The sequence below is a fragment of the Anabrus simplex genome, chromosome 1, assembly GCF_040414725.1.
Source record: "Anabrus simplex isolate iqAnaSimp1 chromosome 1, ASM4041472v1, whole genome shotgun sequence".
Taxonomy (NCBI): Eukaryota; Metazoa; Arthropoda; class Insecta; order Orthoptera; family Tettigoniidae; genus Anabrus; species Anabrus simplex.
The window spans coordinates 1,499,889,140-1,499,905,040 of NC_090265.1; the positions used below are offsets into that span (position 1 = coordinate 1,499,889,140).

General features: G+C 38.3%; 1 protein-coding gene across 2 annotated transcripts in view; it reads left to right on the forward strand.

The window, feature by feature from the left end:
- The window catches only part of LOC136858446 (unconventional myosin-IXa), an 842,620-nt gene that overhangs the window by 717,889 nt on the left and 108,830 nt on the right, over positions 1–15,901 (forward strand). For both annotated transcript variants that reach the window (XM_067137995.2, XM_067137996.2), the window contains one exon: positions 10,776–10,984. In XM_067137995.2, coding sequence (XP_066994096.2) covers positions 10,776–10,984 — 209 coding nt within the window. The remainder of the gene's footprint in view (positions 1–10,775; positions 10,985–15,901) is intronic.

Below are 15,901 nucleotides of genomic sequence, written 5' to 3' on the forward strand. Positions count from 1 at the left end.
CTACAACCGTCATCGATTCAGGATTGTGCTCTAGAAGCAGTCCCTTGGTCAGTAATACTATTGATTAACGCTAGTTTCTGCGAATGTGGGGCATTGTGGGTCGGATCCACTGATTGTTTCAAATTTATATCCATCCATTCATTCTTCATCATCACATTTTGAATTCTGGTCAGTGGATGATTTTGGACTTTTAAATTGCCATTACATTTCGTATCATTTTGCACCATCATCTTCAGTGGAATAATGACACAGGAGTGTTCGTGGCTGTCTGCGGCCTGGTCATTCTAGCTCTGGAATTTTGAACTGTTAGATCGACACTGTAGTACTTTTCTTTAAAAGTGAGAAAACTAGCTGTTTTTCATTTTATCGAATATTTCACATGACGGCATTACTTTTAATCGTGACATTCGTACTGACATTGGTTGATTTCAGTTAGGAAAACTATAAGAACAGTCTTTCTGAGAATTCTGTAGTGAAGCACTGTCACAACAGCTAGTTATTTGATACAAATAGCATTGCGCTTTGCATAGTCGCACAGGCGCTTGATGCAATATATTAATCTATGCATTTGCTAAGTAATGGCATTTAAGTGCATGACCGATTCACATGTGTGGAGCATGGGTTCATACTATTTTCAGAAGGCTTATCATAGACCGATCATCTCACTCACATACTTCCTTTGAGGTGAGAGATGTGTAATATTTAGCCGTGTAGCCTCGTTACAGCAACAGTCGGGCTTTGAGACAGTATGTGTTATAAATATATCATAGTGCTGTATTGCACAAGACATGTAGAATAAGCAGTTTTGACCAATTGTATCTCCTAATTTTTCCTGATTTTCATACCAAAATCTCCTGATTTCTGGTTTTGTAAAGTTGGCAGGTATGCACATCTCTTCAGATACTCCAGGATGTTGAAGCTCCAGTATACGGTACTCACATATATACTTTCAGCTACTCTGAGTTCTTTGGAGCAAGTGCTCCTCAACCTTCTTCTTATTAGTGATTGTACTAATAATTTATTAATGCTTTGTTGCTAAAATAATAGTACAGTATTTTAGTTAAATCTAAAGCTCCAGACTCTCATATTTTGTATAAATATCATCCTTTAATAAGCTTCTTCATATAACATAATTATAACCTCGTACAATTTATAACACCATGGCTTCTTTCATAACAAACTTCAAATCTTTACTTTCATCTGTACATCTCGCTTCAGCTCTTATTCTCATAACAAACTCTTTTCCATAACCCATTTCACTCCCTCATCAACTTTTTTTTTTTTGTATTGACTCCATCACCATGGCAACACTCTACTTTTCTTTTTTATTGTTATAACAAAGAGCTATTATAAAACATATACTCATATAATATTCTGTAAGCATAAGAAATTATAATATTGTAAAACAAAACAAAGAGATTCGACTTCCGTACCATTACACCGTCTTGAACGTGAAATGATGTATAACATGAATAGCAATATAGCAAAAACCTGTAGCAAGAGCCAGTAATGATAGAGACTACATACAGTCAATGAGTCTACAATTGATAGATCCATTGATTGACAGTGACAGCCTGCTTTCAAGAAAGGCAATTCGTAATGCATCCGTTAGGGCACCACCAGGGATGGGGTGGCGGCGGCGGCGGCCATATAATTTTTTTTTTCCTGAGATCTTACTAACTTACATATATTGAAAAATCAATGAACAACATACAGTTCAACCAGATGTAACATATTCAAAGACTGGCATATAAAGAGTGTATGATTCTTACCTGCTAAATTGACAGGTGTTCTGTTTTACATATCTGAGTAGAGGTTGAAGGATCATTTCTTTCGTTGAATACTATAGTTGCTCCCTTAGCAGCTTGTAGTTCCTGTTTGGTAAACGTACACTGGTGACATGCTTTTTCTTTTGATGTCATGTGCATCCTCTGCACTAACAGAGCACTTAACAGGTCAGAGTTCATATTAACACGGAATTCAGACTTGTTCTTCCTCATCATGCGCATCTGAAAAATCGCGGCTACACACACTACAAAACACGTGTGAATGAGTTTTGAGGACGCACTAAACAGGGCCGTTCTTTCGAGTATTCGTCCCTAGGTTTTTTAACTATTTTTGGTTTATTACTAGCGTCACTAGTCATGGTAACGTCATCACACGTATTTTCCCGCACAAGAAATCGCTTCATTATTTCAAACCTTTCGCATTTCGTAACACACGATTAGCATATATCCTAGAAGAGCAATATATGTAAATTTGGCAACCAAAATCACAATAAATAGTTCAACAGTCATGCACACAGTATTCACAATGAAACAGAGTTTACCGGGCGAGTTGGCCGTGCGCGTAGAGGCGCGCGGCTGTGAGCTTGCATCCGGGAGATAGTAGGTTCGAATCCCACTATCGGCAGCCCTGAAGATGGTTTTCCGTGGTTTCCCATTTTCACACCAGGCAAATGCTGGGGCTGTACCTTAATTAAGGCCACGGCCGCTTCCTTCCAACTCCTAGGCCTTTCCTATCCCATCGTCGCCATAAGACCTATCTGTGTCAGTGCGACGTAAAGCCCCTAGCAAAAAAAAAAAAAAGAAACGGAGTTTGTCACCACTTTTGCCACCAAAACAAAGACAAAAGAACTCTCATACTTGCATGGAAGTCTGATTATGTGACAAACAAAGAGAACAACTCCGCAGGAAATACCACTTGACAGGTGCCTATTTTTCCGGTACTGGAAGCACACACTGTATTTGGTGCATGAAAACTCGAAATATTCTTAAACGAGGGACAGGAAAGGGGTATAAATGATTACTGAGTAATCCAAAAATAATATTCTGAGAATTCAAGCTGTAATGGTATTCCTTGTGTATCCTTTTGAACAGTTCATACACTTTGATTTTAAAATCAACAAAAAATCATAATTTGTGTTGTGTGATTCGTAAAGGCTTAGTTATTATGGGCATTTCATAATTATTACAATTGAATTGTAATAGTTGACATCTCTGTGTATGGCGTACTGTAAATAAAGTACAGCAGTAGTTATCGATAAAACTAAACATTACTAACTCGCTGTGTGAATTTAATATTTTGACTTATTCCTATCCATTGCAGAAAAAATGTTTTTATCAACACAGCTGACTGCTGCAGGTGTTCTAAGAATATTGTGTTATTTTGTGCACATTAAAATTAATCATTCATGATTACACTTTTTCATGCACTGTTATGTAAAAGTTTGAATTTGAACATGACTACTTCATCCTTCATTTCTCATCATTCCCGATAATTACTGCACTCGTTCTAAAAATACTGCATACTGTCATCCTCTTTACACATATGCTATGGAAAATAATTTCTATGCTGTGTGACGAGTGTACGGTATTGTGTGTTCAGCACAACTGAATGTTTACTAGTTTTATTGCATACACCAATCCATATGGTTTTAAGATTTTAAATATGACCTACTAAGACAATTTTTGTTGAAAATGGAATGTGTCCAATAAGGGAGGATTTTTTTCCAAAATTAAGGAAAAACTGGGGTCCATCCATTATGCAGTTCCATCCATTACATGACTAAATATGGTATGTAAGCCTAAAGGTCATGTGTTCACCATTTATCATAATGTAGGCCTAAAAGTCATATGGTCACCATACAAAATTGGAGGTTCTTAAGTTTTAGACCTCCTTTACTTTCTGCAGCTGTAAAAATGGTGGGGGGAATGGGATCTAATCTGCAAGTAGATACAATAATCATGTCTGGGCCCCAGATACACTTGCTACTCTTCAGGTTGTGCCAAAAATCTGGTATTGCAATTAGTTTGATGGCGTGTTTCATACAATGGCATTTTTTTGTTCACTTTTGCAAGAAAGGCATCAAAAAAACCTGCTGAAATGTCTCAGAACTTTGTTGATGGGGAGGAATTAGAGTTTTCAACAGGACTCTGCTCCAGCACACAAGACCAAGACCACTCATGAATTCTGAACTTCATTTCTGTTGCTGATCGACCATTTTCGCAGTCCAGCTCTCAATTATTTGGATGACAAATTGAGGTCACTGCTTGAGAAAATTGTTTGCAAGAGACACCCTAACATTGAGAGCCTAAAACTGCTGTAGCCATTTTCCCATGAACATCATCCATGACTCAGTCAGGAAGATCGAAGTCCTGTGTTGGAGTAAAAGGTGGACATTTTGTATAGTATACCTAAAATTCACAGTATAAAACATGTTCTTTTGTACCCAAAATTTGTACCCAAAATTTGTACTTCGCTTTCCAGTCTCTACTTCATAAATAGTTATTATAAGATGTAACAATAGTGTATGTATAATTGACTAGGTGTGATCTATCACAACCTCCTTGACATATCAGGGTCCATTGAGCCCTCTGCCATGGACTATGTCTGTGTGACCAGATGGCATTTCCAGAAAAGAGGACAAGTTGTTTCAAAATGTAGGACATTAATGTAAGGTTAAAGAATACAGTTATACCGATTTCATACTTTTAATTTAATACTATGGTGTATAATATTTCATGATGAACTTCCAATGGTCATTGATGATGTTTACCAGAAGTACAAGGGCCTCCTTTGCTTCTGGGAGTGAATCATCGACATCGGTCCCCATGTCCATATAACGACATGGGCCCTTTCCATCCCATTCTATCTTCTTCCTGTTGGACATTTCGTCAGTAATGAGGCTACACTATACCTGTGGCATTACCCTCTTTCACTATAAGCATTAGAGCTGTTAGTGCTTCTTTTATAAAGCCAGAAGAACCAAATACAGAGTAAATCCGTTATAGCGAGAATTCGTAACAGCGAAAAATTCACTCGCTATAACGGATTGTCGTTATATCAGATTTTTGTATAAAAGTCGGAAAACCCTTCATGCACATTAAAATCGGTATGAAACGGCAATCAGTTTGTTCAAAACTTGCGTTTCCGCAGATGATATCCACACTACGGCTTACTTGTTTGTTATTTTTTGTAATCCAATACTACGTGAAAGTGTATGTTTTCATTCTGAAAAAATATAGTACCGTATTTCTCCGAATCCTTCAAAAAACTGATATCAGGCTCAAAAAGAAGTTTGTAAAATCATATGAATGCCTTGTTGTACAGTAGGCCTACACATTTTTTAGACGCTGAACATTGACTTTCGTCACGCCGTATTTCTTTTTTTTTTTGCGGCTGCACAATTCTTTATTTCCGCGGGTTTGAGGACCATTAACTTAACATTGGCATCATAATACCGAAAAGAACTCGTTGAAAATGTTCCAGTAATATCTATTCCATGCGTCTCTACAATACAACGATCCATCAGGAAATTATTCCTGCTGTCTATAAAACTGTTACCTCTATTACGCAGCGTCAGATATAACTGGCTACCGCTACACGCACGTCTCGCTTATCGGGTTCGGTCAAATTCAGCGGCTAGCTATGTATAGGCCTAATCGCGAACGTTGAAATTCAACGAACGAGTTTCTTGCGCCACGGTATGGCCATTCCGCCCTTGCGTTTTTCGTGCACATACCTCACAATTTCATCTTCTACTTCTTCAAAGCTTCCTTGTTGCTGACCACTGAATGCAATTTTTGTACAGTACCGGTACACATGTTTTTAGCTCTTTGTCTTCACGCTAACGCCAAATATTGGCCTTAGTTAGGCCTATGCCGTATTTTCTTGCGGCTGCACAATTATTCTACATTTCCGAGTGTTTAAGGGTACATGTCTGTGAAGGACCATTATTTTAACTACAAATCACACACAAGATATCACCAGTAGTATGCTTCATATACACCTGAAATTCACTGTACAAGTGGAATTAGCCCTTTAGAACCATAAAACAACAAAGAAAAATTAGTTAAGTATTTTGGTAGTTAGCCTAATTTATTCTTCGTAAGTAATTTACTTTTTAGGAGTATAGACAGTTTTTTAGGTACCTATACCTTTGAAACCTATCAATAAAATCCATTTTTTTTTTACTGTATACAGAGAATATGTGTGTGCACAAAGTAGACTACTATGGGGAACATACAGAAAGAAATGAATTAACTGCATTAATTAAAACTTGGTACATTAAATACAGCAGTTTTTTGTTGAGCGTAGCTGAAGTCACGTCCTTATGTTTTAAGGTAGGTCCATGATTGCAGTCTACTTTTCTTCAATTATCATACTGATTCTATGTACAAAGTTTCAGCCTTCTAGCTTAAGTAGTTTCTGGTCTGTTAAATTAAATATGTCAGAAAACTAAACTTTCGAGAAATTGGACTTGAAGTTTAACTTTGCTTTTAATGAAAGTTGTGGCCTAACCTGAAGTGTTTAATGCATTCCAGCCCCATAGTCATCTTGGTTCAGAAGTTATTCATCCTCTTTTTCCTATTTATATTCCTTTTTCTGGTTCTTGCCGCCTTTCTTGCCTCTTTTCTTCACTAAATCTACCTCTGCATGAATAGTCCAAATATTTCAGTTTCTTTTTTTTTAAGCAGTTCATTGAACCTTAACCTCACTCTCCACAAGAAGCATTACTGGTATTGATTTGTGTTTCTTGCTCTTTAGATGTAAATCTATTTCCGTAGAACTTGTGCCTGCCAGCACTAAATTTCCTTGTCCTCGGCATATCTATGGAAACATTTACTACTTATCTTGTAAGAAAAACTATTGTGATCAACACTGTTGTTTATATATTACTGATGTGGAGAAAGATGAACATTGTGCAGGTTAGACAAATTTTTGAAAGTTAAATTTACTGTTTTTGCATAGAAATTACTTTGCTTCCCCAAAGTGACTTGTTCAGGAAATATTATGAAGTTTGAATACATTTGACACGTAAAGGGGCGTGGCAGAGTCCTGGAGATATTTAGGGTTTAAGGCTGTAAAAGGTCCTGAAACATTAATAATATGCGCTTATTGTATATGTTTGGATTCAGGAAAGACAGGGGGATATTATAAGAGCAAAATAATTTTTTCGACTTTTTCAAAAAAATTCGCGTACATTAATTTAAAATTGGCATCATAATATCGACTAGAACCCGTTGAAAAATTGCCGGCAATACCTTTTCAAGGCCTGTTTTCACATGTAGGACTGTGCTGCGACTGTGCTTCGACCGTGCTGTGTCGTCCGCAATCGCCAAACAGTATAAACCATTCCATTTGCATTGAACAGCAGTTGAGTATTTTCACATGTAGGACTGTGTCCCTACCGTGTTGGTACCGTGCTGTCATGGATCGCCAAGCAGAGCGATTACGGCCCCACACAGTCGTCGCCTGGTCTCAGCACAGTACCACATGTGAAAATTAGGAACGGTCGCGCTAGTGTCGCCAAGCCGGACTTCCGTCTTATTTCGGTGGTAATGGGAAGCACTCGGGCGTACGTGATCCAGTGACAACGAGCACAGAATAACATAGAGTGCGCAATGCGCTGTCTGAGTACTGTGTTCGTTGGTTTAGATACATTGTGTGATAGTTTGCAGTAGTAGGTGTGGCGCAGTTGTCTTCCTTAAAGATGGACGAACAAGTGATAAGTTTAGTTCAACAACATGAATGCCTTTATATTTATTCTTCTTTTGTTGTAAAACAGTGTACGCTGCGCAGGCAATAACTACGTCTTCTTCGTTCGGATCCATGTCTCCAACCTGTGAGCACAGATGCAATGAACAAGGACCACATGCCCACAGCACAGTCGCAGCACAGTCCTACATGTGAAAAGACGGAGTAGGCGACACCGCCGTAGCACGGTCGAAGCACAGCCGAAGCACAGTCCTACATGTGAAAACAGGCCTTTACAATACGACTATCTATCACGAAAATATTCCTGCTGTCTAAAAACCTTAATTTTACTAAGCGTCATGTACAATAGACGCGTTATGACACTGTCACGGAGTAGCCATGGCTTTTCTAAGAATTCGAAGGGTCGCATGTTTTAATGCCATTCCGCAGATTTAAAAAATACACAGGCACTGTACAACCGGTTGTCGTGGCTAGCGATGTGTAGTGAAGAGGCGGTCGTTTATTGTCAACGAGCTCTGTGCGCGTGTGAAAAGAAGCAGCGTGGTTACGGCGGTAGTTGCCAGTGGTATCCATTAACTTACTGTTAGGCCGCGATTGCAACAACCCTTGAGTTTTCGCATGAGATTCTGAGAAAAATAAAAATAAAATAGTCTTGGATTGGGAGAAATACGGTATCACTCCAGAGATTTCTGTGGCAAACACCTCAGCTTTCTTCTTCAAACAGCGTCACCTAACCTAACCGTATATGTAGACTATCATGAAAACATATTTGAAACGCGTGTAGAGTAATAACCTCCTCGCGAAAAATTTACATGTAAATAGCCGTTACTAGACGCCAGAAGATATGAAATATCCTCTGAAATCAGTGATGTACTCTTCCATATCTTGAGGTGTATCACATTCTTACTTAATTCCCGTACATAACATTAAAATTAAGATATCGTTTATTTCAGTCTTTAATTTTAGCGAGTGAACAACTGCTACCGGCCACGTTATTTACGCCTTTATTATGAAAACGTGTTATCCTCTTTCATTTCGAATCTTCTTTAGAGAACAGCAGTCGATGGGTATTACTAATTAATTCCAACATCGCCTTTGAATGTCAACGAGAGAGCTCGCAAATGCACAAAGTGAGAAAACTGTACTGTACCGAAGATGATCAATCGCATTTTGTTGCAAACGTTTCAGTTTTCTTAGTCAAACAGCGTCACGTATCCTAACTTAACCGTACCATACGTATGATGAAAATCAAGCGCCAATAGAAAAAGTATAACTTTCTCGCTATAAATTTTCATAATAGCCTTTCCGTAATTTAACCAGACGCAACAAAATATAAACTAACCTCTGAAATCAATTAAGCACTCTGCCATATCTCTAGGTGTATCCCATTCTTAATTGCAGTATTTAGCCTCAAAATTAAGCGGTCGTTTAGTCGGCCTTAATTTTTAACGAGTTAACAACCCTTATCGGACACGTTATTTGCGCATTTATTACGAAAATATGTTCTCCTTCATTTCGAATTTTCTTTACGGAACAGCTGTCGACGGGTATTACCAATCGACTCCGACATCGCCTTCGAATGTCGACGAGAGAAATCGCTAGTGCACATAGCAAGAAAACGATGCCGAAGGTAATCGATCACATGCAGTATCAACGCTGGGGTGCATAAATATCGGTAACGGAAAAAATCGCGCGTGCTTAATCGCTCGTAATAACGGATGCGCTAATGATAGGGTTCTCGCTGACAACGAAGGACGATACACAGTTTAATATAGGAATTTTGAAGGGACAGAAAAATCCTTCGCTATAACGGAATTCTCGTTATATGCCGTACTCGCTATATCGGACTTCTACTGTACCAATTTAGTACAATTTCCTAACAGTGCATAGATGAGGCAAGCATACATTGAACCCCTTTCTTACAGTCATAAGCCTTACTAGAATAAAAGTACAGTGTAAGGGAAAAGTATTGCAACCCTTGAGAATACTGTTGCTGTTTGTTCCCCAGCATTTTCTGAAACAGTTCTTCAGCAGGACCAAAGAAGGAAGCATGCAAAGACAAAAAAAAAAGATTGTATTTTCATGGAAGAAGTGTAGGGATACTTAGGGAAAACCACTCTCAACGTAGCCGCTGTCAAGACTGCCATTCGAACCGTCTATCTCAGGACATCCGGTTCAGCCACACAGTCATGGTGTGTAACATATTGCTATGTTGTGAGGTCCATAAATATATTTATAAAATGTTCAAATTAAGGTAAGTCCACGGTGTGAGACCTGGAAGGGATTTCGGTCTTTGGTCTAAGTAGTACAAGTCAGAACTAAAGTACGGTAAATGCACAGTATTTCATTTGGCCTTAATGGTACAAGTAAACATGTTAATATCCCTGGCAGCCTAGATATGGTATGTAATAATGTCAGTGTCTTTTCAGTTACAGATTTTAATCCTTACATGTGAAAATATATATATATATATATATATATATTTCAAATTGTCATACTTCACATATCACATTCATGAAAATACGTGCTTTTATATGTTTGTAATATATTACAATTATATAGAAATATACAATAATTACTTGAAATCTCCTGCTTATGCCATCAGCCCGAGGATATTCACCATAGGTGCCCAACGTCAGCTGATTTGATCTTGGCACCGTGTTCTGCTTCCAGTGCCCACTCTATCTTATTTGTATGCTCAAGGGTGTGAACCAAGTTATGAAGAAATAAAGCTTTTGTACTTGTAGTCAGTAGAATAATTTGGGAAATAATTATATGCTCAGCTCTCTCGCAGTTGATTGATTCCCTCCTATTTCTATGATTCTGGCTTTACCAAGATGACAGCTACTTTTCTGTTCTAAGTCCTGCAGTTGATGAGCAGATTATGTTGGCATTTGTATACAGGGTTCCTATGTAGCTGTTCTTTCAGCATTCACTTGACATTTTGTAGTTGGGGTCCCTAACACCAGCTATCCTCAGTAGACTGGATTCACTGTAATCTAGAATTATAAAAGCAAGAATAGCAGTTCAGCCCAGGCACCCAGGCAGAGAAATTGATACAGTAATAGAAATACAACAAGTGATGACAAAAATGTAGTATTGGCTCAGAACATCCTAGTTTTATATGTGCATCCCAGTTGATACCTCATACATACGTACATACATACATACATACATATTCTTTTTGTTAATGAAATTTGAATCAACGTGAATAATGCGAAGAAATGTTTATGCTGAACTTCTTTCTGTTGAGTATGTTATTGTTCTTGTTGTAGACTGCAAGTTGACTTGCCATAAAAAGTGCTACATTAGAGTTACCACTCCGTGTGGTAAAGATAACATGGGTGGCGGCAACCATGTATTTGGTGTTCCCCTACATCTGCTGGCAGTGGGTGATGGCAAAGTTCCTGTTGTTGTAGATAGACTTATTACAACCATTGAAATGTATGGACTCTACACAGAAGGCATCTACAGAAAATCTGGAGTAAGTAATGTAGCTAATGTTGTTAGATAATACTAAGATTTGTGAGTGGAGTAACTATGAAATTTTCTGTAATTATGTAAAGAACCACTAAACATTGAACATATTGATAAACTAGATACACTAATTTGGATTAAGACTTTTTGAAACAGATTTTTTTGTGTGTCAGTGTGTTAAATATTTTGTGAACTTCTGTCAATGTTAAGGGAGGCATATACAGTAAAAACCCTCTTCAAGGGAATGGAAAAAAAAATTCTATGTTGTTGTTGTTGTTGTTGTTGTTTGAGTCATTAGTCCATAGACTGATGCAGCTTCCCATGCCACTCTATGGTAACCTTTTCATTTCTACGTAACTATTGCATCCTACATCTGCTCTAATCTGCTTGTCATATTCATACCGTAGTCTACCCCTACCGTTCTTACCGCCTACACTTCCTTCAAAAACCAACTGAACAAGTCCTGGGTGTCTTAAGATGTGTCTTATCATTCTATCTCTTCTTCTCGTCAAATTTAGCCAAATCGATCTCCTCTCACCAATCATAGGTTATAAACTTCATGGTTCTGATCCGTATTGAATTGCAAGTACAATGTAATTATTAAATTAATGTAGTAATGGTCCACCTTTCAATACTATAATATGTAATATTCTAAATTACATTAATTAGGGACTAGTTTCGGCCGGGGCTGGCCATCTTCAGCCTTAATGTAAAACACCTAATAACTAAACAAATGTACATGCACACAATTGACATAAAACAAATGAAAACAAATATATACAAAGTGACATTAAAAACTGGGATGGACTTATGAATAAATTTGAAAATGAACTAGGTTCTAACATCTTGAGTATGTTCATCATTGAGAATAATTTCAAGTATTAATTTATATACACAGAACTGTTAGTTCTAACACTGCTGGGAACTGGTAAATGTTGATCCTGTAGTTTGTCATCAAATCTATTTGTGTGGTGTTAGCTATATGTAATCCATTGGACACTGCTGTAAATAACCACTAGTTGACGGGGAACTGTTAGATGTTGTTTCATCCTCAATCAAAATAATAAATGAGATGCTCTCATGGTGCTTGTTAAATCTTGCTGAAAATGTTGTTGGACATTGTCAGGACAGCACATGAAGATGTGGTTAATGCAGATACATTGTGTCTGGTATAAAAATTTTGCGATTCATTGCAGTGCCCATCTGATTCATGCACAAATCACTGTATACCTGACCCAAAATTCCCTCCTTGACCCTTTTCAATCCGGCTTTAAAAAAGGACATAGTACCGCGACAGCATTACTGCGAGTTACGGACGACATCAGACAAGCGATAGACCAACGATATGTGACTGTAGCAACACTACTAGACCTAAGCAGCGCCTTTGACACAGTTAGCCCTGGGTTACTATTGCTGAAACTCCGTAGTCTCAACTTTAATATGACATCTCTTAAATTTTTTAGCTCCTACCTCACTGACCGTCGGCAACGAGTATCAGTAGGAACAATGTACTCAGGATGGCACAACAAATCCATAGGTGTCCCGCAGGGGTCGGTTTTGGGCCCACTTTTATTTGTTGTTAGTGTGAACGACATAGGGGACGCATTGAAATATAGCAAGTACCATATCTATGCAGATGATCTTCAGATTTATTATCACTCATATCCACAAGACATAGATGTAGCCATTGACAGAGTAAATTTTGACTTACGACGACTGAATGACTATGCAAAAAATAACAGCTTGTTAATAAATCCTAACAAAACTCAGGCTATTATATTTGGTACCAAAATAAACCTCAACTTGTTAAAAAGTAGACATGCACCCCCAATTATTTTAAATAACATTGTCGTGCCCTATTGTACGTCAGTAAGAAACTTAGGTGTTATAATGACTGAGACCCTCAACTGGACTGAACAAGTGACAAATACATGCCGTAAAGTGCAGAAATCCCTTTTTCATCTCAAACGCTACTCTACTATATTTCCAAAAAATCTTAAAATACAACTGGTAAAATCCCTAATCTTACCAATTCTAGACTACTGCGACACTGTACTTACGGACATATCTCAAGACAGTAACAAGATGCTTGAACGGAGTTTGAACACCTGTATTCGATTCATATTTAAGCTGCGATATGGTTCTCACATTTCACCTTATTACAGGGAGTTGTCATGGCTTCGTGTTCATGAGCGTCGCAGTCTCCACATGTTGTCTCTTCTGCATGGAGTTCTAAACACAGGTGTACCGAATTATCTCTCTTCAAAATTTAATTACCTCTCCTCCTATCATAACCACGATACACGATCTGGCTCCTGTTTAACAATATCTCTCAGTCACTCCAGGACCTACAACCGCTCCTTTGTAGTCACTGCCGCGAGGCTGTGGAATACCCTACCTGCTACCATTAGGGATTTGCGTTCTCGTAGGAGATTTAAGATGGATTGCCGAAATCACTTTCTGAATACCTCTAGCTGACTTTTCGATGTGTGTAGTGTGAATGAGTGCGTGAATGAGCATATATTCATAATAATTAGAAATATATTTGCCAGTTATAGGTTTTTTTTCTGTGTTTCCGTCTCTTATTATCACTAGTGTTAGTTTTATATTTATTATCATGTACACTTAGATTGTAGTGTTGTACATTCTATAATAGTTTTTTATTACAATCTCCAAATTTTCTATTAGTACCATATTATTTTAAAAGATCTGTTGCATTTAAATAGTATATGTACGTTAATCATTTTAAATATTGTGGTTAAGTGTAAGAGAGGGCCTTGAGCCCTAACTTCGCCACGAATAAAGACGAATTACTTACTTACTTACTTACTTAAATTAGATAAAGTTAAATTAATGAATTGAATGAGAGAATGTGTTAGTTAGATGGCATAGGTAATATGAGATTTACCTCTCAATACAGCATGAGGTGTGTGGTCTATTGTTGAGTGTGCTTCAGAACTAACTGTTGTGAGATTCAAATGAAAAGGAAGGAGAGGGGAGGGGAAGGTGAAGGTGAAGGTGGGGAGGGGGTGGGGGTAGGGAGGAGGGGATTAAGGTGGGGCTGAAGTATGTGGGAAAAAGGATGGCTGTTGAGGAAATGTGCTGTGAATTGTGTGCATGTACATTTGTTTAGTTATTAGGTGTTTTACATTAAGGCTGAAGATGGCCAGCCCCGGCCGAAACTAGTCCCTAATTAATGTAATTTAGAATATTACATATTATAGTACTGAAAGGTGGACAATTACTACATTAATTTAATAATTACATTGTCCTCTCACCAATTCAATTCAGTATCTCTTCATTCATGATTCGATCTATCCATCTCACCTTCAGCATTCTTCTGTAATACCACATTTCAAAAGCTTCTATTCCCTTTCCTCCTGAGCTAGTTATAGTCCATGTTTCATTTCCAGACAATGCCACGCTCCAGATGAAAGCCTTCAGAAACATCTAATTCCTATATCAGTATTTGAAGTGAGCAAATTTCATTTCTTAAGAAAGCTCTTCCTTGCTTGTGCTAGTCTGCATTTTATGTCCTTGTTGCTTCTGCCATTGTTAGTTATTTTACTACCCAAGTAACAATATTCATCTATTTCCCTTAAGACTTCATTCCCTAATCTAACATTTCCTGCATCACCTGGCTTCGTTCAACTGCACTCCATTACTTTTGTTTTGGATTTATTTATTTTCATCTTGTACTCCTTACCCAAGCTGGCTAACAGGAATGAGTTAGCTGTAAAATTTATGTCCAATAATGGACCATTTATATTGGTATCATAAATTTACTCATTCGGGACAAATATTTCAGGTCCCCTATGGGAATCAACATCTATATCATCTGATGCCTGCTCTGCGAACCATGTGACCTTGCCGCGGTGGGGAGGCTTGCGTGTCCCAATGATGCAGATAGCCGAGCCGCAGGTGCAACCATATCGGATGGGTATCTGTTGAGAGACCAGACTAACGAATGGTTCATCGAATGGGGGGTAGCAGCCTTTCAGTAGTTGCAAGGGCGGCAGTCTAGATGATTGACTGATACGGCCTTGTAATAATACTCAACATGGCTTAGCTGTGTTGATACTGCTACACGGCTGAAAGCAACGGGAAACTACAGCCGTAACTACCTCCCGAGGACATGCAGCTCTCTCTGTATGAATGATGTACTGATGATGGCTTCCTCCCGGGTAAAATATTCCAGAGGTAAACTGGTCCCCCATTTGGATCTCCGGGTGGGGACTACACGAGAGGGGGCGATCATCAGGAAGATGGATACTGACATTCTGCGAGTCGGAGCGTGGAATGTTAGAAGTTTGAATCGTTGTGGTAGGTTAGAGAATCTGAAAAGGGAGATGGATAGGCTAAAGTTAGATGTAGTTGGTATAAGTGAAGTACGTTGGCAGGAAGAACAGGATTTTTGGTCAGGCGACTACCGAATTATCAACACGAAATCAAACAGGGGAAATGCAGGAGTTGGTTTAATAATGAATAAGAAAATAGGGCAGCGGATAAGCTACTACGACCAGCATAGTGAAAGAATTATTGTCGCCAAGATAGACACCAAACCAATGCCCACCACAATAGTGCAGGTCTATATGCCTACTAGTTCAGCGGATGATGAAGAAATGGAAAGAATATATGAGGAGATAGAAGATTTAATACAATATGTCAAAGGTGACGAGAATCTAATTGTGATGGGAGACTGGAATGCAGTGGTAGGCCAAGGAAGAGAAGGTAGCACAGAAGGAGAATTTGGATTGGGACAAAGAAACGAAAGAGGAAGTCGGCTGGTTAAATTCTGCACTGATCATAATTTAGTCCTCGCCAATACTTGGTTCAAACACCACAAACGACAGCTGTATACGTGGACGAGACCTGGAGACACTGGAAGGTATCAAATAGACTTCATTAATATTAGGCAGAGATT